This window comes from Eretmochelys imbricata, chromosome 7 (genome assembly GCF_965152235.1).
Source record: "Eretmochelys imbricata isolate rEreImb1 chromosome 7, rEreImb1.hap1, whole genome shotgun sequence".
Lineage (NCBI taxonomy): Eukaryota > Metazoa > Chordata > Testudines > Cheloniidae > Eretmochelys > Eretmochelys imbricata.
Window position 1 is genome coordinate 76,536,721 of NC_135578.1, and position 25,600 is coordinate 76,562,320.

The 25,600-nt window shown below is 42.2% G+C and overlaps 1 protein-coding gene across 2 annotated transcripts in view; it reads right to left on the reverse strand.

Annotated features, from left to right (window-relative positions):
• Positions 1–25,600, reverse strand: part of ANK3 (ankyrin 3) — a 290,556-nt gene that overhangs the window by 63,453 nt on the left and 201,503 nt on the right. For both annotated transcript variants that reach the window (XM_077823435.1, XM_077823434.1), the window contains exons 24-26: positions 19,437–19,560; positions 16,373–16,475; positions 5,420–5,526 (exon numbers count right to left, since the gene is read on the reverse strand). In XM_077823435.1, coding sequence (XP_077679561.1) covers positions 5,420–5,526; positions 16,373–16,475; positions 19,437–19,560 — 334 coding nt within the window. The remainder of the gene's footprint in view (positions 1–5,419; positions 5,527–16,372; positions 16,476–19,436; positions 19,561–25,600) is intronic.

Genomic DNA, 25,600 nt, shown 5'->3' on the forward strand with positions numbered 1-25,600 from the left:
TATCTGCATATTTTATATTTAATAATTATTATTGGCTATCTAAGTTCAATTAGAAATTCACAGAAATTGGGAGCCCAAATCCCTTCAGTGGCTCTGCAATACCATCCCACCCCTCCAAATATAATGCAATGCAATTTCTTGATTACCACGCTATCTTTAAACAGAACTTGCAGTAGCGGATCTACATGTCTGGTGCATGGTTTATAAATTAAGTCTCCATACAAATAACGTTTTGTTTGTTTCCTTATGTGTGATGTACAAACCCTGAAGTAGCTGTTAATTTAATTCCATGATTCCAGCTTTCTCCATGCTGTGGCTAATACTTCCTGCACTTAAGGATTAAACCTTAAAATAATTAACAGATGAATCCATTCAGCTTTGTAGTTCTGGCAATTTAGCTTTCTTCTAGTGAGAACAAGAGCTATAAATTTAATCCATAGAAGGGCAAGAGCCTCTTGAAGCCATGGAGACTGTTGTTCACTGGGAAAGGTCACACAGAGCACTGGGAACTACAGATGATAGCTTCTGTATGATACTGATATTTCCTTTTGATTACAGACAAAATATCAAAAGTAAGAGCTAAACTGTACAGCCCAATCCTGAAAATTCTCCATACTCAGAATTCTTAGTGATTTCAGTGGGAGAAGTCTGCACAAAATTGGTGAACAAACAGGCCCTTGTATTTCTTGATTTATAGGACATAAATTGACAGGCAAGGAAACAGCAAATATGTGGAGTAGAAAAACAAAATGGTCATGTTGTGTTATAGGTAAATCAATTACCTTGTTTTTTTTCAAGCTGAAGAAAAAAGGATTACATAGGATGGGAAGGTGATGAACTTTCCATAGGTTCACACTACCATTTTACTTACTGTTTCATGAGGTTTGAGGCCTTTAATACAGTAGCAAAGTGTGGAATACTGATTCACCTTATTTTACATGCTCTTCATATAAGTAGATATAGACTCAACCCTCCATATCAGATCAGAACCCCATAACTCTGTGGGACTTGAGGTCTGGATCAGAACTTTGCAAGTGGGCTCATCCCTACATACTGTAAAAGCAGTCAACTTTTGTTTACATGGAATGGGAGATAAATACATCTGAGAGTGAAAAGTCCTCATAAAATAGCTAATCAAACATTTTCTATAAGTTTTAGATCTGTATGTCAATAAAAGTACTTCAGAAGTTTAAAATATCTGATAATAAAACATCTGATGATAATCCTTAATACTGACAACTTAAATTCATTTTCCACCTTTATAATGATTTGGGTGAAAAACTCTTTTTATATCAAAATCTGCATACTTAAATGCACTAAAGTACATTTCAATGGATCCACCTATTAATCAGTTCCTATTTGTGATTCCAATATATAGTTATAACAAACGTGTTTTATTTTTAGTTCCTATATTTTCTCTCTACAATACTATTTTATCTTTTTTTTCTTTACCTACTGTTTTTGACAGTATCAACTAACTAATGAAAAATTACAATGAAATTAGACCTTTGGGTCAGTGAGTTAATTCTTCATCTATTGGCTTTAAACTTATTTGACTTTGTGAGGTTGAAGTCAATAGTAGAATACTATGTATGCTAACATAAGGCTCTAACCAACAAGCTCTGAAGATGCTAGAAGCTTTGCTTATCACCTTCCATAGTTCACTTATGTTTTCCAACTGTGATTTATCTTAAATATCCCATTTCCTGCCCTACATGTTTATGTTGCTCTTGCTTCCTAAGATTGCTCTATCTGGCAGATGGCCAACACTGATATCAGTAGGATTCCACAGAGCACACTCAGGGAAATGTCTATGGCATGATCTTCAAATCTAATGGGCAGTAAGCCAGCTGCTGACAAGCTGTGAAAAGGTTTCAGGGAGTATTGCCATTAAAATTTACAAAACAAAGTAAAATATTAAGCAAGGGCACACAGACCTTGGTCACAGAGAGGGAAATATTAAGTGGCCTCTTTTACGGTTTTGCTTTGTTTGCCTTTTTAGGTTTCCCTGATTTTTTCCACCTAAAAGTATGAGGCTAATTCAGATTAAATATGTGTACACAGAGAGAAGAGGCAGCCAAGTGGAACAGAACTGTTGTCGCTGTTCACCCATAACCTGAGAGAGGTACTGTTTGTGAATACGGCGCTGAGGGAGTTGCTGAAGGGCATACTGCTACAGGGCTGGAGTTCCAAGGGAATTTGCCTCTGAGTTTTGGCAAGGGTGGTCCCTAGCATGGTTGCTTCACATCTCATACAGGTTATTCCTACACTAGTGTGTTGCACCACAGATAGGAAAACTGTCCATCATGTATGCAGATACTTGTATATTTTAATCCAATTCTTAATTAATATAACAAAAGATATTCATATAATCAAACAATCCCATATGAAAGGAAAGATTAAGGCAATGTTATTCACCTGACTGATATGCTACACTTGAACAGTGCATTAGTGGCAAACCCAAGCAGGATCAAAAAGAGCACACGCTATAAGCAGTTACCAAATACAGTACTAAGCCTTAACAGACCAATATTTTCACATTGCCGGCTATATGGAAAATGTATTTATTGACAATAACATTTTATTCATTCAGTTTTCAAAGTGGTGATTTTCCCTTTTAAAAACGTAATTCTTGTGAATAATATTTTCAAATAAAGCTTCATGCACTGTTTCTATTGAAAGGATTAGTAACTGATGTTTACCTAATTTAAGGCCTGTCTCATAAGGTCAGCTAAATTATGATCTCTAAAATTCAAAGCTAAAAGCTAAAGAGTGAACATTTCTACTTTAAAATAAACAAAAGACAGAGGATATAAGAGGATGCACTACAAACATCTACGCACACTTTGACTGTGGACAGAGAGTTGACATAAATAAAACAAAATGAGGATTCACAGAAAGGACATAGTTATCACCTTGAATCATACTGGGGAAGTGGAGAGGAATAGCTGCAAAATAATTTAGAAAGCAAATGGGAAAAATTAATTTAAGATAATTAGAAGCAAGCAACAGAAAATGTCAATAATTAGCCAAAGAAAAGTAACCATCAGAAAAATAATGAAAGCAATGCATTTGAGGGCCAACTTTAAAAATGATTTCGCTTCCATTTTATATATATCATGTTTTGTAATACACAATACGCTGTACACTGAAAAAAATATTTCCCATTAATTTAAGGGTCATGTCTCCTCTCAGTATTGGCCTATAACTTCTATTAGCATTCCTGGGAGTTGCATGAGTGCTTGGAGAACTGAAAAGACGCCATATGCTTTTGTGCCTACCATAGATCAACACAGAATTTAATGGGTTCTTTCAATTTGTGTTATACCCACAAGCATGCTTCACTGTGTATCTTGGAAAATCAACTATTGTGCTTGCATACAGCAGTTGTTTTCCAAAGTACAGTATATGAAGATATATATAGCTAAGCATTTGAAAAAGATGTAACTCCTGTAAGCCATTCATTAAATTTCTCTTCAAATTGAATTTTTAAAAGTTTATAGATACGGGAATGCACTGTGCTTAATCTAACGTATGGTACATTTACAGCCTAGGATCCAGGTCTTCTGTGTTTCTTATTATAATAACGTCAATGTTGGTGTACTAATTCTTTCACTGAGCCAAGGAAACCAAGGGTTCAAAAGATGCAACATGCAGACATGGGGAGAAGTGGGTATACAGGGTTACACCTGAAAAATTTAAGTCATAAAATCATATGTTGTTTACTCCACCAAATTTGTGCTTTACCCATCTATAGGTTGCAGGTTTCTTGGCAGATTTCTGAGCAGTGTAATGATTATTAAGGGAAAGATGCAAAGCACACACTGGTAGAAAGACTTACCTAAACTCAAAGAACAACATGAAAAAAAACCCCTTGGCTTAAAATGAGAAAAACCAGAAGATTCTAAATTAATGCCATAATTCCCTCCTTTGCAAATGTTCAGTGATTTGGAGCTAGATCTTCCATTCCTTGCACACCAAAATCTCCCCCCCCCCTTTCTTTTTGGTGAACTAAGAACATGGGACAAATTTTAGATCATTTCTTCTGAGTTTGTGTATGTGAGGGAAAGGGATAGCCAAGTGGGAGATGATCGTGCCTTGCTCTCCCTAATCTGGGAGCACAAAGTTGGCAAGTACTCTGCAGATAGAGTTGTAGAGGGACACTCTAAGACATGGCTGGGAATTTTAGATATGCAAAGAATGCAGGGTCAAGCCCATGAAAATTGTCCATGATTGTTAGGGCCTCTGCAGGAGGGCAATTTCAGCTAAAATAACAAGACTAATGGGTAAATTTTTAGTCTTAGATCTGAATCTCCTTGAAGCTCTGACTTCAACGTTAAGCACATGCTCAGGTACTTTGCTGGATTGGGACCTATAATTCTACCTGTTAGTCCTCATCTTTTATATTTGTACTCTGCTTAGGTACATGCTTAAGTGCTTGGCTGAACTGGGACCTTATCCTTAACTCTGAATCTGTTGGAGCTTGTTGGTTTAAATCACCCTTTACATTATAAGTGAAGCTAGTCAAAAATGTATGTGTGTGAGGAGGGAGCGGGCAGAAATCAGTGAAAAGGAATACAGGATTTTGTCTCCTGTTCTTGTTGAAAATTTTACTACAAATATTGTTATTAGGTAATCTTATGTGTGATACAGAATTCCTTTTGGTTATTTATACTTTTTAACTGGAAAATTCTACAATATGCATTTCAAATATCACCCATATCTCAATTACTTGTGGTACCATTAAGTAACACTGTACTAATAGTGATGCTTTATTGGTAAGTGAATCGTGTAATTAACATCAAAAGAATTTTTTGTAGGGGGTGGGAAAAGGGAAGGTTTGGTGCAAATAAAACAAAAGATTAAATTACGAGCTCTCATTTTTTTATGGAAAAGTGAACAGCAAGTGCAGCATAACATCGTTTCTCTAATTTCATATTTAGAATAATGTAATACAACATAACTAAAATCATCCTAAGACATATAAAAGCAAAGCGTAAGCAACAGAAAAAGCAAAACAAGTTTATTACAGGAAGTTCTCTGTGGGATTTCAGCTTTTCCTTGCACCTAAGAAATTAAGCATGGAGGAAAATTTTCATGATGAGATGCAGGACTTGAGCTCACAACTCCTATTAACACTATTGAGAGACCTTTGATTAAATCCCTGCCCGTCTCACAAATTCATGCCCACATCTCAGATGAAACCTTGTGGAAGGCTGAAATACAAGTTTTTCTTTCTATGTAATTCTCGATTTATTTTTGCCCTGACCCTGTTCTCATTGAAGTCAATGAGAGTTTTGCCATTGGCTTTAACTGGAGGAGGATTGGAACTATTACCAGCAATTTCAGTAGGTTATAATGTCGACATAACAGTACAGTTTCACACTTAATGACAAAGGAAATCTGTTAAATGACCTACCCAGAATGGATGGGACTTGAGACAAGGTTAACATTGTCCAAGGTGTCTGCAGCCCAGCTATAATGTCTGAGAGAATCAGAATCAAATTCCCTTGGAAATGTCAGGTGCTTCAAAAAGATAAACAAACAGATATTTAAAATCAGCATGAAAAAGTCAAACATTTCTGCCCAGCACATCTCAACTCAATTTTTACAGTTAGAATTACTTCCTCTGCACATACTCCTGCTGACATTTCTCTGCTCTAGCAGCAGCAAATTACTGACCTTGGAACATAGAATTCTCAAAGCAGGTTCCCACAGCTCTCTAAGTTTCCTTTTTCCTGCTTTTGCTCCATCCCTAATTACAGCTCTCTCTCGCACACTTTTGTCCAATCTGTGTTTACATGCAAGGTCAAGAAAAAGCTATGGAAAACTGCTTGCTTGTGCAGAAAATTCCTGGGAAATCCACCCAGGGTTAAGTCTTGTAATCTGGGCCAACCCAAGGGGTTGGGTATGGCAGGCCCAGGAACATAGGCGTACCCTAATCTGCTGGGGTATGCTCCCCCTGGCTCTGCCAAGGCCCCACCCCCACTCCACCCCTTCTCCCAAGGCCCCACCCCCATCCTGCCTCTTCCCATCCCTGCCTCTTCCCCGCCCAGTTCTGCCCTCTCCCCAAAGCTCCCTTCACAACCAGCACCTCCCAATGCCACAAAACATGTGATCCACAGCAGACAGTAGGCACTGGGAGGGAGTGGAAGGTGCTGATCAGAGGGGCTGCCGGCGGGTAGGAGGTGCTGGGGGAGGGGGAGGTTCTGGTAGGGGGGCTCCCCCCCCCACCAACCTGCCACTTGCCTCCCCGTTCACCTCCTCAGCCCGCTCACCCGCCTCACCTTCCCACCTGCCTCCTCACAATGTTATCGAAGCGCGGAGCCCCCCAAAGCACTGGGCCTGGAGCAGTCACCCCGATTTGCCGTACCCAAGGGACGCCTCTGCTTGTAATCCTTACTTGGGCAAAGCTCCTATTGACTTAACTGGATGTTTAGCTTGCGTTAGAACTGCAGGATCAGGCCTTCAGTGTGCCAACCTACGGTGGGATGGAGTATTTGCTTTCTGTATCGATTGAGTTATCCTGGGAATTTTTTATGAAAGGCTGTTTCCCCTAGCCACGCACTTAAACATTGTTTAACTCTGCATAGTATTGGCCCCCTACAGTCATAATTAAGGCTACGTTTTAGTCACAGCTATTTTTAATAAAAGTCATGGACAGGTCATGGGCAGTAAACAAAAATTCATGGCCCCTGACCTGTCCATGACTTTTACTATGTACCTCTGACTAAAACTGGGGAGGGGGGGGCAGAGATCATGCTCGGGGGGGGACGTCCCGGGGGGGCACTGTGGGTGTTTGGGGGAGAGCGCAGATGCTTTGGTGCTTGGGGGCGGGCGCTGCAAGTGCTGGGGGTGGGGGGGGGGGAGGAGGATGGCCGAGAGGGTGCCACAGGTGCTTGGAGGGGGGGGCAGTCCGGGGGCACTGGGGGGGAGGTTTGGCGTGGTTGGGGCAGGCTCCCTACCCAGCTCCTGAATTCCACATGCTGCCTCCACTCTGCCCCAAGCCCTGGTTCTGTAACTCCCATTGGCTGGGAACCACGGCCAATGGGAGCTGCGGGGGTAGTGCCTATGGGCAGAGGCAGCAAGTGGCGCTAGGAGCTGAGGGAGGGGAGTTCTTGTCGCTCTTCCGGGGAGTCCAGCACCCCAACCCCCAGCTCCCCCCCGCAAACTCCTGCTACTGGGCGGTGGGGCGAGACTGCCTCAGCAGCAGCTGGTGCAACTGGCCCAGGGGCTGCCTAAGTTGTCAGGTGGCTCCCGGGGCAGTTGCACCAGCTGCTGCAGAAGTCACGGAAACAGTGACAAACACAGAGCCTTAGTCATAATTGAATTACATAGCTTGTCAAATATTGATAAGTCAATCAAACTAGAATAACACTGACAGACTTTCAGCTGGGCCCCTAAAGTGTTACTGCATCACAGAGAAAAATTGTCCTTTTTGCAGGAATTAAGTAGAACTCAAAAGAACTTTCTCTTCAGGGCAGTAATTCATTTCAGTTTTCACCATCCCATATAGATGCATTTTGGGGACAATGCCTTGTCATGGTTCTATAGATTCTTTCGCATTGTGTTGGTGAAGTGCACCACGGCTGAACTTTTTTTTTAAAACCAGTTATACCATTTAAATCATCAAATACTGCATGGGCATATTTCCTGAGAGGAATGCAAATGATGTGAATGCCACTAAAACACGCAGGAAGCACTGTCAGACATCAATCTAAGTCAGGGGTGGGCAAACTTTTTGACCTGAGGGCCACATCCGGGTATGGAAATTGTATGGTGGGCCATGAATGCTCATGAAATTGGGGGTTGGGGTGTGGGAGACGGTGAGGATTCCGGCTGGAGGCGCGGGCTCTGGGGTAGGGCCAAAAATGAGGAGTTCAGGGTGTGGGAAGAGGCTCAGGGCTGGAGCAGGAGGTTGGGACGTGGGCTCTGGGTGGGGATGAGGGGTTGGGGGTGCAGAAGGGTGGGAGGGGGATCAGGGCTGGGGCAGGGGGTTGGGGCATAGGAGGGGGCTAGGGGTGCAGGCTCCAGGTGGCGCTTACCTCAAGCAGCTCCCAGAAGCAGGGGCATGTCCCTCCATCGGCTCCTATGCGGAGGCGTGACCAGGCAGCTCTGCGCGCTGCCCCGTCTGCAGGTGCCACCCCTGCAGCTCCCGTTGGCCACGGTTCCTGGACAATGGAAGCTCTGGAGGCAGCGCTTGGGATGGGGCAGCATGCAGAGCCCCCTAGGTGCCCCTATGTGTAGGAGCTGGAGGTGGGACATGCTACTGCTTCCAGGAGCCGCACGGAGCGGGGCAAGCCTCTGACCCCACTTCCCAGCTGGAGCACCAGAGCGGGGAAAGCCCTGGACCCTGCTCCACAACGGGAGCTCAAGGGTCGGATTAAAAAGTCTGAAGGGCTGGACGCGGCCCCCGGGCCATAGTTTGCCCATCCCTGATCTAAGTCAACGTGCTTGTCACTCAGTACCAAAAGAAAAGCCTGTCTAATGGTTGGGTAGATCACTCTGCTCAAAATTTTAGTGCTTCTCATAAATAAAATAGTTCTGGTTGTACCCAAAACATGAATAAAGATAGCAAGTACTTTCTGACTGCACAAATCTGATCTTTTATCTTATGTTTTTTAGACCTAAATCTCATGAACTGCTTTGAACACAAATTACTCAAGTCCAAGCTGAGAAGGAAAACATTTCTGCATTGGGAATAATGCATTGGTTCCTACTTTATATATTGGCATTAAAGGTAATTTTAAAATGAATCCTTTTAAATGGGAATATCAGTTCTAGTCATAAATCCAACAAATACAAGCACAGACGTATGAAAGTCCTCCGCTGAGAAGGTGTCACAAGATAAACAACCAGTAAGTGTTTGTTTTTTGCTCGAACCTGCATTCCTCCTTTTACTCATTTTCAATGTTTTTTTCTTTAAATGTTTCTTGCATTTTGGCTTTGTTTCCAAGAAAGTCAATGCCATAACAACATGTTTAAAAATCTTCAGGGTACAACTTTCCTCTGCCATCTGTCCAACTGTACAACAGACATAGTTTTTGATTTTCTCTTCTTTCAATTAGCTCTTTTATTAGGGCTTCTTTTTTTTTGTAAGATACTTACTTCAGACAACTTGCAATGATTCAAGTAAGCAGACAACAATAATTATGGGCATGTAGCATGCTAAAGTATGGCAAGTGTTGAATACCTACAATATGTTAGCCAGGCCATGGTTCAAGAATGACAAATTAACGTTTAATGCAGGCAGTTTCTCTAATCCTTTTCAACAGGGCACTGGTAATTCTTCCATATTCCATGGAGAGGATACATTTTCATCAGGATGCCTTGACTCTCAAGTTCATGTGGAAATGCCAATCCCGTCAATATCTATTACCCTGGATTTATGTGACTTTTAAAAAAAAAATCACAATGATTTATCATATGGTTGTACAGGTATAAAAGCTAAATTAAGGTAAATCCCAAAAGGTTTGTGGTCTGGTAATAAAATGTAGCTAACCCCAATCTGACAGATTATTATTTCAAAATTATGCAAACTGAAATAGCCCAACATTTGTGTATTTAACGTAATGTGTGGGAGGCAACAGGAACAAGGATTTTTTCCACTGTTTTGGGGGAACTGGTGTGAAATTACTGCCCCATCCCAATGGGGAAAAAATCACTGACCAACTCCCACTGGAAACATAGCAGGCCAAAATTAGGGAGAAAGCCAAGATTTGATGACAAATGCATCAAAAAACGGGCAGTTAGCAATTTTCCCATTGTCAGCTTAAATACTTGGAGGCACTCAGGGAAACAGTGTCATGGAGCTCTATCCTCCATTACAGCATACATCTTGGAACATAGGTACAGCATAAAAATTTGCCATAGTAAACTAGCAGATGAGAAAATGCCACAATTCCATCATACTTGTGAAGATGGGAGCTACACTCACTGCCACTTTTTTTCTCATTACCCTATGCCCTAAATAAAATCTGCCCCCCAAACAGCACATTGCCCTGGATGGAGATGCAAGCCTGCCCATCAGAGCTGCTGTAATACTCCTTGCAAATAGATGTAGTGTTTCCTAGTGTGTGATGGGACAAGGCCAGATGGCTATAGAAAAGTAGTGGGAGATAGATATATTAGCGCCAGGCTAAACAAATCCCTGGTACTAGGACAAGTGAAATGGCAGCTGCTCCAGGTCAATTAAGACACCTGGGACCAATTAAGAACTTTCCAGAAGGCAGGGAGAATGCTAGGTTGCTTGGGACACCTGAAGCCAATCAGGGGCTGGCTGAAACTAGTTAAAAGCCTCCCAGTTAGTCAGGTGAGTGTGCATGTCAGGAGCTGTGGGAGGAAGTTGTGCTGTTGGAGAGACTGAGTAGTACACACCATATCAGGCACAAGGAAGGAGGCCCTGAGGTAAGGGTGAAGTGGAGCTTGAGGAAGTGAGGGCTGCTGTGGGGGAAGTAGCCCAGGGAATTGTACATGTCATGTTTCTAAAAGGTCAGCTACCATAGCTGCTACTATTAGGGTCCCTGGGCTGGAGCCAGGAGTAGAGGGTGGGTCCGGGCTCCTGCCCTTTGCTCCCTGATTAATCACTGAGACTGGGAGACACCAGAGACTGTGCAAGGAAGGATAGCTTCTCCTCACCTCCCTCACTGGCCTATGATGAAAATGGCTCAATAGGCTGTGACCCTTGTTTCTAGAGAGAGAAGGGTTATGTGGAGGGTCACAGTGAGCCTCTGAGGCTAGCGAAATCCGCCAGGAAACGCGGGACCCACGGAGGCAAGGACAGAGCTTTGTCACAACTGCTTTGTCCAGTAATCAGCATATTCTCCAAATAACAAACTCCAGGGAAAGGATCTCTACTGTCTGGTCCATTATTTTCTGAAAAACTGCAGACACCTCCAGTAGGTAATCTGTTTCACTCAAAACAGGTCTCTTGGAAGTATTTACAACCATCAGCATCCTAGATCCTGTGGCCAGGACTGCCTGCAGATAACTTTGAGAGAGGATCAGATTGGTATGCTGTTCCTTCTGTTAGTTGGACACACAGGTCTTAGGCAGCAGGCATCTGTTGATCAAACTCTGGTGGATCATCAAAAATTTGAAATTTCCACAAAGGCAAACAGAACCCTCTGCACCACGGACACGAAATAGTGAACGATACAGAGGATGTTATTTCATCTGCAGTGTCTGCAATTTACCCAGCTGGTACTAGACTTGCGCTGTGTATCCTCTTGCAGTTGAAATCTGGCTCTTACCCTTTTCAGTTGACCCTTCTCTGATACAAAGAACCACCACATGCCTTCAACCCATAAAAAATGTTTTACCATTCCCCACACTCAGACAAAGATCTTCATCTTGCCAGGCAGTCCCTTCCTCAAAATGCCAGGATTCTAGCCTCAGGAATAAGGGAGTACATCTCACTCATCATGGAACTGCACTAACACCATAATGTCCACTTAGCCGTAGTCTCTTATCTGGGAAGATGTTAGTACCATATCTGTTTCATTAAGTGACCTCACAGAAACTTTCTGTGGACCAAGAAATATGGTTCAAAGCACTGCTCCCATAACAGTTTAAATCCTGAGTAGCTCCCCATTGACACACAAGGTTATCCTACAGGGAGGAGCTAACAGGCTTCTTGTCTGCAGTTTAAATAGTGCTGGTTCCAGTACTTACATATGTTGTTAACCATCACTAGTCATCATCTTCCCATTGAGCAAAATCTGTCTGGATTGCCTGCCCACCTGGGCTGTAGAGTCCTTTTCTAAGAATCTTTGCTTCCCACAATTCTGGCAAACTGTACATACAGCATCCCTAGGAGCTCCATGATCCACTACACTGGAAACATGTTGGTGTCTATAACCGCTTGTGTTTTGCGGTAATGCTGTCTCCAACACTATTCAGAATTTTTGCTTCTCTTCATCTTGTATTGGGTGGCCTTATCAGACGCAGGGTTTCAAGGGTGCATTGCCAAAATTTCACTGATTGCTCCTAAAGGCAGTAATCCTGCTAGTTGCATGACTGCATGGCCTTGCTGTGTGATATGAGAGGTGCAGCAAACTATGATCCTTTCTCCCAGGAGAGCTTACCCAAACAGGAGTGATTCAGCAACCACCTGTGAAGTCCTACATAGTGGATAGACTGGTTAATGTAGGCTATCTTCTCCAGAGGCTGATTTGAGTGCCTGCCATTGTGAAGTAAATAATTCTGAAGAGATAATCATTCAGATTCTGACTGACCTGTCTACATCTGTGGTAGCACAGCAGGACCCTGATGGAAGAGAGACTTGAACTCTCTCCTTGTATTAGGCTGGTGTTGCACAAGATGCTTTGGACCCATGTCTTTTGTAATTGATGAAGACTAGAATCATAGAATCATAGAATATCAGGGTTGGAAGGGACCTCAGGAGGTCATCTAGTCCAACCCCCTGCTCAAAAGCAGGACCCATCCCCAATTAAATCATCCCAGCCAGGGCTTTGTCAAGCCTGACCTTAAAAACTTCTAAGGAAGGAGATTCCACCACCTCCCTAGGCAATGCATTCCAGTGTTTCACCACCCTCCTAGTGAAAAAGTTTTTCCTAATATCCAACCTAAACCTCCCCCACTGCAACTTGAGACCATTACTCCTTGTCCTGTCCTCTTCCACCACTGAGAATAGTCTAGAACCATCCTCTCTGGAACTACCTCTCAGGTAGTTGAAAGCAGCTATCAAATCCCCCCTCATTCTTCTCTTCCGCAGACTAAACAATCCCAGTTCCCTCAGCCTCTCCTCATAACTCATGTGTTCCAGACCCCTAATCATTTTTGTTGCCCTTCGCTGGACTCTCTCCAATTTATCCACATCCTTCTTGTAGTGTGAGGCCCAAAACTGGACACAGTACTCCAGATGAGGCCTCACCAATGTCGAATAGAGGGGGACGATCACGTCCCTCGATCTGCTCGCTATGCCCCTACTTATACATCCCAAAATGCCATTGGCCTTCTTGGTAACAAGGGCACGCTGCTGACTCATATCCAGCTTCTCGTCCACTGTCACCCCTAGGTCCTTTTCCGCAGAACTGCTGCCTAACCATTCGGTCCCTAGTCTGTAGCTGTGCATTGGGTTCTTCCGTCCTAAGTGCGGGACCCTGCACTTATCCTTATTGAACCTCATCAGATTTCTTTTGGCCCAATCCTCCAATTTGTCTAGGTCCCTCTGTATCCTATCCCTGCCCTCCAGCGTATCTACCACTCCTCCCAGTTTAGTATCATCTGCAAATTTGCTGAGAGTGCAATCCACACCATCCTCCAGATCATTTATGAAGATATTGAACAAAACCGGCCCCAGGACCGACCCCTGGGGCACTCCACTTGACACCGGCTGCCAACTAGACATGGAGCCATTGATCACTACCCGTTGAGCCCGACAATCTAGCTAACTTTCTACCCACCTTATAGTGCATTCATCCAGCCCATACTAACAGGGAAGTATTGGGCCCAATGTTGGTGGAGATTGTCAAGGCCTCCATTAAGAAGGTCCAACAGGTCTTAGAGGGCTTCAGAAACTTCTCTCAAGAAACAACCACTCGGTGCTGACAATCACACCTGCTATGGACTGATTTTTAAACTTCCATATCTGGGATGGCTCTTGATTTTCATCTGCTCCTACATGATCTTAGGAAGAACTGACTATGCTGGTTTTTCTCCATTTGCATCCATCCAAGAGGCCATGACCCTCTCTGTCAAGTGCAGACCTTGATGCGGTAATTCATGCCATTTTCACTGCAAAATTATAATATGGTAATGAGCTCTGCATAGGACTACACTTTACATGCACTCAAACAGGAAGATGCTGCAGAAGAATGTGGCTCTTTGCTAAGTGCTGTATCTCAGCATATGCACACAGCACGAAAAATTAAAGACTCTGCACTGCCTTTCTGTTGGTTTCCAGGTGGAGTTTAAGGTGTAAGTTTTGACCTATAAAGCTCTTTGTGGCTTGTATACCTGAGACACCAAACTTTTTTTCTGCTGCAGCAAAGATCAGCTGGAACTCCACTGGTATATGCCAACTGCTAGTAGGATGTTCTTTTTGTGGGCCCCTTACCCTCAGAATAACCTTCTTCCACTGTGGCCAAAATAGCCCAAATATGTCGACCTAAGCCCTTTGATTTTGGCAGATGTTGAGGCAGGGGTGAGGTTTGAGGGGAGTCAGGTGGAGGTGAGGATTTGTATTTCAGGACTAGAGTTTTGCAGGAACCATGATGGGAAATTCTGATTTTGTTGGAATGACTTTTTATACAGAAAAATGTTGGTTTGTTACTGCTGTTTTCATCATGACAGGATCGTGCTTTTAATCATCTGTCAATGGTGCAGAGAACCTGGAATGGACATTCTTTTTATGTTGTAATTGAAGTAGATAGATGTGCAGTTGGAATCAAATATCTGGTTATCATCAAAGTGATTCACATTCTTCCCAAACTGACAATAATAATCACACTCTGGATCCTTTCCTGGTCATAACAAAAGTCCTAAGAGCAATTTAATTTAAATTAAAGTAACATTCCATATTAGATTTTCAGGAAGACCTCAGCCTGGCCTCTGTCTTAGAGGGCACAAAATTCTACTTGCGTGAATTGTATTCATTATTACAAAACTGAAATCACAAAAATGAAGATTAAACATGAAAAGTAGCCTTTACTGCGGTGGTCACCAACCAGTTGATCGTGATCAACTGGTCGATCCTAGAGGATCTCCCAGTCGATCACGATCTCCAGTGGCGCAGCAGGGCTGCCACTAAGGCAGGCTCCCTGCCTGCCCCAGCCCCACGACGCTCATGGAAGCAGCCAGCTCCTGCTCCTGAACTCCCTCCCAGAGCCCGCACCCCCTCCTGCACCCCAATGCTCTGCCCCAGCCTGGAGCCTCCTTCTGCACCCAAACTCCCACCCAGAACTTGCACCTCTCACCCCCTCCTGCATCCCAACCCTCTGCCCCAGGCTCAGTCCAGAGTCCCCTCCCACACTGTGAACAACCTCGACCCCAGCCCAGAGCCCACACCCCCTCCCAAACCCCAACTCCCTACCCCGGCCCAGTGAAAGTGAGTGAGGGTAGGGGAGAGTGAGAGACTGGAGGGGAGGGGGCAAATGGAGTGAGTGGGGCAGGGCTTTGGGGAAGAGGCAGGGCCTCAGGGAAGGGGCGGGGTAGATCCTGGGTTGCCCTTAAATTCAAAAAGTGATCTTGGGCATAAAAGGTTGGAGATCAATGCTTTACAGTATTGCTCAGTATCAGCATTAATGAGCGCTCCGGATTTGCTGCTGTTTAATCCAAGAACTAAGTCCTGTGTGAGATCCCCCAGAGAAAGTAGAGTCTATGACAGCATATGCAGAATAGAGTTTGCCTCAAAAGTACAATTACCCAATATTCTTCACAACAGATCTAAGACACAATTACTGGTAAGTTATGCTTCATTTTCTAGTTCTTCTTTGTAATGCACAGTAGGTTAATGGAGCACAACTACCTCCTTTAATACTTGTTTAACAATCAAAAGTGGGACTTAAGTGGTGTGTGCTGGTCTTCTGAACAGGGGTCAATTTCACCCTAAGTGCATGAATAAAAATCTGCTGGATCAGACCTCAAGTATTATGAAGATAATTCACAATACAACTATGCTATTCTTTTACCCCAAAACTGACATGAAAATTTCTATTCAACTTCTGAACAAATCTATGTGATTTTAAATTTTTTGAAAGTCTGTTTAGCAAATTCTGAGAACTCATAAAACAAAGCAAACACCATCTAGATATAACCACTATTAACTTTTTAAAGTTCTTTCCCACACTGTAAGCAGCTCTAGATTCAACTTTTGTTAAATTAATCATTATACAAACTTTCAAACTATGTTAAAAGTTAGTGAAAATAGCTTCATCATAACCACAAGGCCAAATTCTTCCCTTTGGATGCATGTGAGGGAAATCAAGGGCATCCCACAAATTCACAAATGGCACATGGTTTATATTACTGCATAAAAAGGCTGCAGTAACACATGTGGACGTAGGGATTAATCCTGCAAGCTGCTGAGTACTTTGGCCCAAACCCTACAAAACATTTAAGGGCATGCTTAACTACACAAGTAGTTTCATTGACTTCAGTGGGGCTACTCACATGCTCACCGTTAATTATGTGCTTACATGCTTTGCTGGATCAGGACCAGAGTACTCAGCTTCTTGCAAGATCAAGCCCACAATCGAGCAAATCCTTCAGTCCTTATTTCAACCCCTTTCTTCCCCCATTCAGGTTAATGGACATGGTAGTGGTCTCAGTAAGCATTATGAAAAGACTGAAGAACGTGGCCTTATATAGATAAAACATAAACAGTAGCCAGGTGGTACATAGCACATACCGGATCCTTTGATGGTACCAGCAATTCTTCAATCATCATGCTGTCTCGTGCATAGGAACTTCTGTTCAGAGTGTAGGACCTATCCGAACTGAAGGAGCGGAGGCTGTTGTATTTTACAATTTACCATAGAACATGTAGATGACAATGGGATGAACAAAAAAAAATTAATACATGCAACTTCCAGGGAAATGCAAAAGATGATAAAATATACATAATCTCTGAAGTAGAATAAATGAGACATTCAAAAAATTGAATATTCAACTTTTTACAATGTTATTTTCTTTTCTATCATACTCAAAATCAATAGTCCCAATGAATGCTTGCTTATTGCTTTTCTGTTCGGATTGAGATTAAATCTATGGAAAAATATATTCAGATATTTATGCTAGTTCTGAAAAATGTCCAAAACACTTTTAGGCCCTGATCCTGCAACTAACTCCATGAGGGTGGATCCTGACCTCACTGGGGTTCTGCATATGTGCCGGCTCTGTCACATTGATCAAACTGCAGAATCAGGGTCTTAAACTGGTTCAATTTTCAGAGTTTGTCTCAGCTTTTTGGGGCTGAGCTACTTTTAACTTTATTATGAAAACCCTATTTATTCATTTTTCTACTAATAAAAAAAATAGTAATTTGTAAAAAAGGTTCCTTGTTCACAATTAAAGAGTGAGGAAATATATTAGTTTTTGTGTTTTTTTTGGATGTTAAACACTTTGGAAATTAAGAATGACAAATCTGAGTATGCTGTGACTAAAGAAAATAAATGTGTACGCATATTTAGCCCTGGAAGATACATATAGTATGTGTTAGAAAACATGCTACAAGTTCAGACATGCTTGCTAGGTCACTAAAAAAAATTCAAACAAAAAACCAGCATCTAGAAAGATGAATATGATTTTAAACAAGTAATTTTTTTTCAATTTAAAGCTCTACAATTTATTACATGCACCTTGTACTTGTTACTAGAACTTTTCTAAGTTCCTCAAAATATTCATTAAATTTCTCATTATACTGCACCCTGCTAATTTTAATGGAATCAAAATTGGAACCTTTATTATTATAAGCATACATTAATTAAACTTTTTAAATTATAAAGGGTGTAACGAAATCATGTCATATTTGTTATGTCACCATAAAAAAAGAATATTTTCTAATATTAAACACAAAAAGGCATGCCACTTCACAATGCTGAGTAAAACGAAAATGAGCAATGGCAATAGCAGAGAAATGTCATGAAAGTGTCACGCCTTCTTACCTGATTTTAGGACTATTTAAAGAAATTTATAGGGGAAAAGAAACAGGAGAAATAGAAAGCGAGGAATCAGACTGGAAAAAGCAAAATGCTATGGCTGGATGACATATTTAATGTATTTTTTTCTTAATGTTACACTCAGAATCAATAATAGGATAAAGTCACAGTGGGCTTTTTGCTAAATGTAATAAATTACATGAAAAGACATTATATATTTGTCTCCTCTGAGCATAACATACACATATGCAGATGTAAAAATGAGTTACACAGAAACAAAGAATAATGATGCTGTTAAAATCAGAAGTATGAAAGCCTTAGAATTCTCTCAAGTGAAGAAAAAAAAAAAAGAGGTAAAATTCCATTCTTAGATATAGATGATAGATCTCACCTTGGATATTCTGCTTTCCCACTCACCTGAATGGAAATTACACAGGTGGGGAGAGCAGAGTAACAGTTGACATTTATCATGGAGATCTTTGAGCAGAATTTTGTGCATTACTGCATTCTCTTCACCCCCAAATTCCTCACCTATGTACTTAAACATTTACCACATACTGAAACTACAGCGTATTGATGGGCTTTGTCCATAGTATAACTTATATTTTAAAATTAAGATTAACTATGTTATTTAACCCTATAAAACTGTTAGATTTTCCATTAAAAGTAATTTTGCTTATCTTCTAACACATATGCTATTTTTAAGAGTACTTTAAGATCCCTTCTAGATGTATTATAATATAAACATTTATTACATTACCTGGGGCTTATAAGCAAAACAAAAGAATACAGAGCATGTGAGTGCATGCTTCGATATCTAATGCAGCCACAACAAACAAGAGTGAAAAATAAACATCAAGCTTTACCTTATGGGAGGTGCCATTCACTGTTAGACAATGAAATAACTTTTTACAACAGATCATTAAACTATAGGAAAAAGTCCTCAGGGCTCTGGCTTGTGAGGTTTAATTATTAGCTTCAAAATAATTCAACTATCAGTAAACACCCTGCTAGTCCACAACTGTGGAAGTAATCTCTGCGCGTACAGCTTTGTTCGTTTCAAGCCAATTGTACAATGCAATAAGTTTTAGCAAAAATTTTCAACAATCCAAACATCTGTGCTAGAAACACAAGAGTAGAAATCAATAGTGTTCTGTAATATATGTTTTGAAATACTGACCTATTTTCCTTAACAAGAAATATGTTTATTCCCTAGCAAATGAAATAGGGTAATGGATTTGGGTTAACAATAAAAATGTAAAAAATTAATTTGTTTTTGGAATATTTTTATATTGAATGTTTCTATCTGATTCTTAATTTGCACCTTTAAAGAAACATATGTATTGATATAGACAAATGAATATCATTCATTTTCCCTGGTTTTAGTCTATGGTGTTTACATTCATCTGATAAAGCAGGCACAGTAGGGAATATATAAACATGTGCTAATGACTGAAAGAAACTTGGTTTTGCTAGATGGTCTGTATTAGCTTTTACACAGATGCTCTATGTAAGTTACCAGCTGTTTGCAAAGAAGTACTTTTTATATTTCTGGAGCATGAGTGGATACCAGAAAAAATGAACAATTAATTTTCTGTATCATTGCCACATGATGAAGCCAATATGAATTAACAATACAAAACCAAACAGCAATGAATGTATACTTTAAACATAAGGGATTATCAGACTGCTGAAACATGCAACCACCATTTTTTATTTAAAATTTATTTTGGTAACGTGTGAAAAAATGCACTGGATTTGAAATAGATTGTACTTTTGATGAAGTATAAAAATTAAAAACATCTAATACAGTACCTGGCAGAGCGGGCTCCTAGACTAAAGCCCATGTATCCTTCAGCAGGCAGGGAATCATCTCCCAACTCTTTTAGATCCTGTGGCCCAAGATATTTGTCTGTATCGCCTGTCATTGCATCCTCACCTGCCAACATAAAAACTAACTGAAATCAGAAGTTACATGTAACATAAATGTTCATGTGTTCAGTAATTCATAATATCCTTCCACTATTTTCCAACAAGTAATCAATCACATCACATCCCCAGAGGTTTTTTTCCATAGCAGAACATCAATGATCTACCATCTGCATAGGTTTGAAAAAAAATTATATACAAGTGGTTAGTATAAGGGGCCAAAGTTCTTGATACTATAACTCCACTGATTCAAGAGTTATACCAGGAATGAAGTTAGTCAATTGTTCTTGCAACCTAAGCCTCTCTCTATGGGTTTAACACCATTTAACGTCTTTGCCCCTTCCTTACAAAAAAAGACATGAAGCTGAATGAAAGGCAGGTCATTCTATAATCTTGAATAGCTGTTTTTAGTCATTATCTGTTTGCAGACTCACATTGAAGAGTGAAGCATGTTTGGACACTGAATGGAAGGCCAGGCACACCTCTTCTTTTGATTTTCTCCCAAACGTTTTACAAACTTGAATTAGTATAAGATTTTTCTCAATGCTTTTTATATTAATATATGCTGAGGTTCCTAGTAGTAAGATCATTTTATTAAGACAAAATAAATCATTTGTCAAGAATTTTCATTACTGTATATGATGGGGGAGTGACATCATGACTAATACTAGCATAGATTAGAGCAAAACATATCTCTAAAATATTACTGAATTACTATGAATCTGAAGTTAAAAATTCACCCCAATGACTGTGCTAATTTCAACAATGCTAGGTATATATGAACTAACAGCTGCTTAGATATTAATTGGGAAGTAAAAACCTAGTAAATTTGTAAAAAGCAAAAAGGAAAACTGAAAGTAACAAAAGCTGCTCTTTAAGAAGAACACAGTACGGTAAGAAAGGGTTAACAAACTAACTTGCTTTCACTAAGTACATCTGAACACCATTACATCATACTGAAAACTACATTCCAGCAGTGACAGAGCAGGTCTAAAATATGCCCCTTGTGGTTTTAGGATTTTCTTTACTGTCCCCTCTATAATACAGAGTACAGAGCACTGTAGCTAAATTTATTACATTTATAAATTCAAACTCTAACCCTTTTCTTGTTGAACACATTTTTGAGTACACAAAAGTTGCACAAAAGAGAAAAGAGTTCAGAGGGTGCATTCACAAAGGTGATTGATTCATAAACCTCAGCTATATTTTTCCAATTTCTTCATTCAGTAGCGTTTAGACTTTCCATTCACTTAACTCAGGAAACCACAGACTGAGCTCTGTTTTTAAACTACCAATCAATTCTAAAAATACCCTTTCAGCTACTGCTTTGCAAACGACAAAATAAACAGATCAACTTTCTACTGCAACGCAGCAACAGAGATTATTTTAAGTAACAATTTAAAGGCTAAAATGTTTGTAATATACCATAGAGCATGAAATTCTGAAAAACAAAAACAACATTAAATACTAAATTTAACTTTAAAACTCTTACTGTTTTGGAAAGCCATTTTCACCAGTCTGGTCTATAAGATTTTTTTCCCTGATGTTCCCAAGAATTCCTATTAGTCTTTAAGAAGTGATTAGGAGTTAATCTCCAAACCAGCACAAGCAAACTAATTCCTGTGGGTCATATTCACTTTCCACACAACTGAGATCTTCTTAACACCTTGATCTCTTCGTACGTATTTTAAGAAATGTGCATCTTTGTCCTCTCAACTCAAATAAAAAATCTTTGCAAATATGAAACAAAGTGAAAAATAATGACAACTTATTTGAGGTTAAGATCCTTTTTAATCAGTCTATAGACATCCTTTTAAAGCTTCTTCTGATTGGATTAAAACTTCTTTGGCAAGCCTCTTGAATGGCGACATAAATGCAAGCACTTGAGTTATTTGTATGTAAATAGGGGTACTGCTAGGGTGTAGCTTTTCTGTAACTTGACACCAAGGGAAGGCTCAGAGGCTAAACATGTAACTCAGTACTGACTGGGGCTGCCCAAAATCAAGGAAAACGGAGCTAGGCACAGAGTACTCCGTTAGCCGGAGATTCCGGCTGAACTAGTATTAATGCGACATTACAGACACAGGGCTACCTACACTGAAGAGACAAGGGTACAGACACTAAAGTGTTGGTTGGATCAGGGAGTGCCACTGAACTGACAGTGATTTTTCAGATCTCGGCTAAGCAGGAAACAGATAGGACAGAGGTGAAGGGGCGGAAGGGGTTGCCTTGGAGCTCTGAAGCGGACTCGAGGACTTGGAGGAAAATCTGGTTCCAGCGCTAACCAGAACCTTACAGTGCAATCTTTCAGCCCCGCTCAGAGAGCAACAAAAACAAGTAGACAGCGATGGCTGAGGTCCGGGCTGCCTGCAACACAGAGACCTCTCGTCTCTGGTGGGTGGGGAGAAAGGAGGGGGAATGTCATTCTGCCACCAGGAGAGAGCCGCAGGAAACAGGAGACGGGTGGGTGTCTGGGAGTGGAATCTCTGGGTCAGCTGGAAAATTCTCCCCCGGTCTCTCCCCTCCACCCATTCCGCACTGTGTGTTGTGCTGCTTTGCGGTGTGAGAGGGAATGCGGCTGCAGCGGTGTGAGAGGGAGCAACATGGTGATCTCCACACGCCTCTGTGTGGGCGCTTTAATCCCTTTCTCTGCGCTGCGAGCACACCCGGAGCACAGCCGCAGAGGAGCACAGCGCAGCAGCCTGAGCGGGGGCGAGACAACATGTGGGGGGGGGGGGGGATCTGAGCCTCCCCGGCTGCAGCCGCATTCTTGCAGGCAACAGAATGGCGGAGCAGGAGACAGGCGCATTGCAGGCGAAAATCAAACATGAAGGGTTAGATCCCGAAGCCTCCACTCGTCCATCAAAACGCGATGCCTTGCAGTGCTAATTACAGAGCCTTCAAAGGGCTTCATCAGTTGTGGCTAATCCTCAGCGTATAACCACATAGCTACAAGCACTTCCCCAGCCACAGCTCAACTTTTCGGGTCTGGCAAAGCCACCCGGACTGTCAAGCAGTACAAAGTCTCCCCTGGCCACCTGCTCCTGTATAAGCTCACTTACTGAGAAGACAGATGGCCCCAGGAAAGGAGTTCGAATCGGGATCCAGATCAGATACTAAACTTTCCGACACTGATGTGGCGTTTGGAACCCATAGTTTGGTTCAACCCCACTATAGAGATAGATAGGGATAGCCACAAAGTTTGGATCCAGATCTGAATTCTTCCCAAATTCAAGGGCCCCATTTCCTTATTGGAAGGATTCAACTGAGAATGATGAGAGAGAAAACTGAAATACACACAGGGTCACACGCCCCCTCCCCAGATTTCTGCCAGGGTTCACACCAGAATGTGGCCAGCAGCCTTTCAGCACTGTGTGGGAAGGAAGGGACGGGAGCTGCTCCAACCGCAGGAGGGGGAGGGATCAGATCTGGGCTAAGCAGGAAACAGATAGGACAGAGGTGAAGGGGCGGAAGGGGTTGCCTTGGAGCTCTGACCTGGCCCATGTCTTTGCAGAGCTCATCTCTTCCTCCCCCTGCCCCAGGTGTGGCTGGAAGCTGCTTGTCCCTTCCTGCCCATACAGCGTTGAATGGCAACTAACACCTCTAAGCTGCTGCTGGCCACCAACAAAACCCAGCTGCCTCCTGTCCCCCGGCTACAGCACGGGCAGGAAGGGGTTAAGCTCTAAGGATACACTCTGGGCCAGGGCCCAGGGAACCTGACTGCCGGGGCTTCAGCAAACCAGGCCAGAGAGGTGGCTCAGCAGGGAAAGGAGCCTAGGGGATGGAGCAGCCCTGCCCCAGCCGCCACTCCAGGGCTTAGCTGATTTAGCTGAGGGATGGAGAGGCTTCCCCATGCCAGTGCTGTGCAGGGGTTTGGCACATGCAGGGCTTGGCTCCTCCTGGCCAGTGCTCTGGGCTGGAGGGTCTTGGGCTTTCCCAGGGAAGCGGCCCAGCCAGAGGTAGAGGGAGAGGAAGGAGCCTGTTAGCCAGGCTGTTGGTGAGCTGAGCGCTCCAACCAGGGGCTGGTCCTCCACACAGCGCTGGGAGCGGGTCGCTCCCCACCAAGGGGATATGGAGGAGCAGCAGGGTGGGGAAAGGTGAAGGGGCAAAGCAGGGAGAGGACAGCGAGAGGGGGAGCTTGTAAAGGGCGGAGGGGTGGGCCACAGAGGTGACACATAACCAGCTGCCACCTGGCGCCTGCCCACACACACCAGCTACCGCAGCTCACAGTGTGCACCCAGCACCGGCCAAAAACAGGACAGGGCCCTCCTGGCTGAGAGCTGGCATGCAGCAGGATCTGTGCTGACAGACCGGCAGGGGGAGTGGATGGCCCCAGCCTTGCACCCCCATCCCATCATCAGCCCCCACACTCACCGCTGGTGGACAGGGATCCGGCCATCAGCAGGACCCACCAGTACTGGGGGGAGGAGAGGAGACAGAAAATATGGGACAATTTGCCTGGTTTTAAGAAAAAGTCGTGACACCTACAGGAGGGTTTACATACAGGACTGTCCCTTTAAAAACAGGACAACTCGTCACCCTACCCTTATTCCTCTCTAGTTTATAAGCAGAGCTTTACTTCTGCTTTGTTATTAGGAAGATCTATAATTATAAAATTGATTATTTGTAGAAAAAAAGCCAAAATCCAAAATCTGCAACTCACATACAAAGATTCTAGATCGTAGCCTGGTCACATTATACAGTAAAAACCCAGCACCACAAAGCAAACAAATAGGCTCATTTCATTCCTAGGATCTTCAGAATCATCAGTGCCATTTCAGGAAAAATCTGCCGCCATCCAAGACACTTGTCATCACTGGAGAATTTACCAATAAGGCGTATGATTTTGAAGGTGGTCAGAAGCTCCGACAAATTCCTGATCTAAAGGAAGTCGTGTGGGAATATGCCAAGACTATTTCCCAACTCTGATTATAAAACAAACATTTGCTAGGTCAAACTTCAACAGCAGGTACTGGACATTAAATCTTCTTTACCATACCATCCTGTGATGCAGAGTATTATTTGGAAGACAAACTTCAATCCCCTGATGAAGTAAAAATCTTTGCCAATGAAAAGATGCAACAGGTGCAAACAAATCTGAGCCTAGGTAAATCCAATGAGCCAGATTAACAACAATGGGATGACTATTTTCATGGCTTCAAGCTGTATCCTAAATAAAAATTACTTTCCTTTCTCTAGTATATTTTTTCTCTACTAGATGTAATGGGAAAAGTAGCAATATTCTCCTATCATTGCATTATGTTGTAAGATCTTCCCATGTGGATCTATACGATCTCTGTTTAAATTCTTAAATACATACCCATTTATGTAAATAACTTGTTTCAGGTTCTACTAGACATTACTTTTGAGATATGTTTGAGGAAAATCAACCAGGAATTCAGGCTTATGGTAGGCTACTGGAGCAGAGGGATCAGGAATACAGTTGACGTACATCCGGGGCAAGGGACATGAAATAGTCTATAACCTCTGTCCATTCTAATTTGTGTTTAAACTACAAAAAGAGCTTTACACTTATAAAAATATACAAAAAAGAGACAGTTACACTGTAACCACACAAACCATAATGGAGAAAAAACAGTTCATATCACTAAAGGTTTACTTTCCCCAGGAATTAGAGAAGAGAGCTTTTGGTCCAAATCTTGTACTTTAGACTTGGAAACTTTTCCCTGAGGACTAATAATTGATACAAACATTTTGTGCTTGGGACATACAGAGTTACATCATTAGAGTTGGACAGTGATTTGCACAAAGCCATGGATAGGGGCAGTATGGAGCTGTATTACTCGTTCAGAAGCATTAGGAATAAACTCTACCTCAGAAAGCACAATCTCTCCCAGGTTGCCTTGTGCACCCAGGGGATGTGCATGTACCCCACGCTTAAGGATAACACGCATTGCTCCCCACCGGAGTGACAGTTCCACTTCACAAACCAGTGTGCAGGAAACATGGGACAAGACCTCACCTTCTCCTTGTGCTTTTCTGGATGTTGTAATCCCTGAAGGAAAAGTATTACTCTTAGATACTAATTT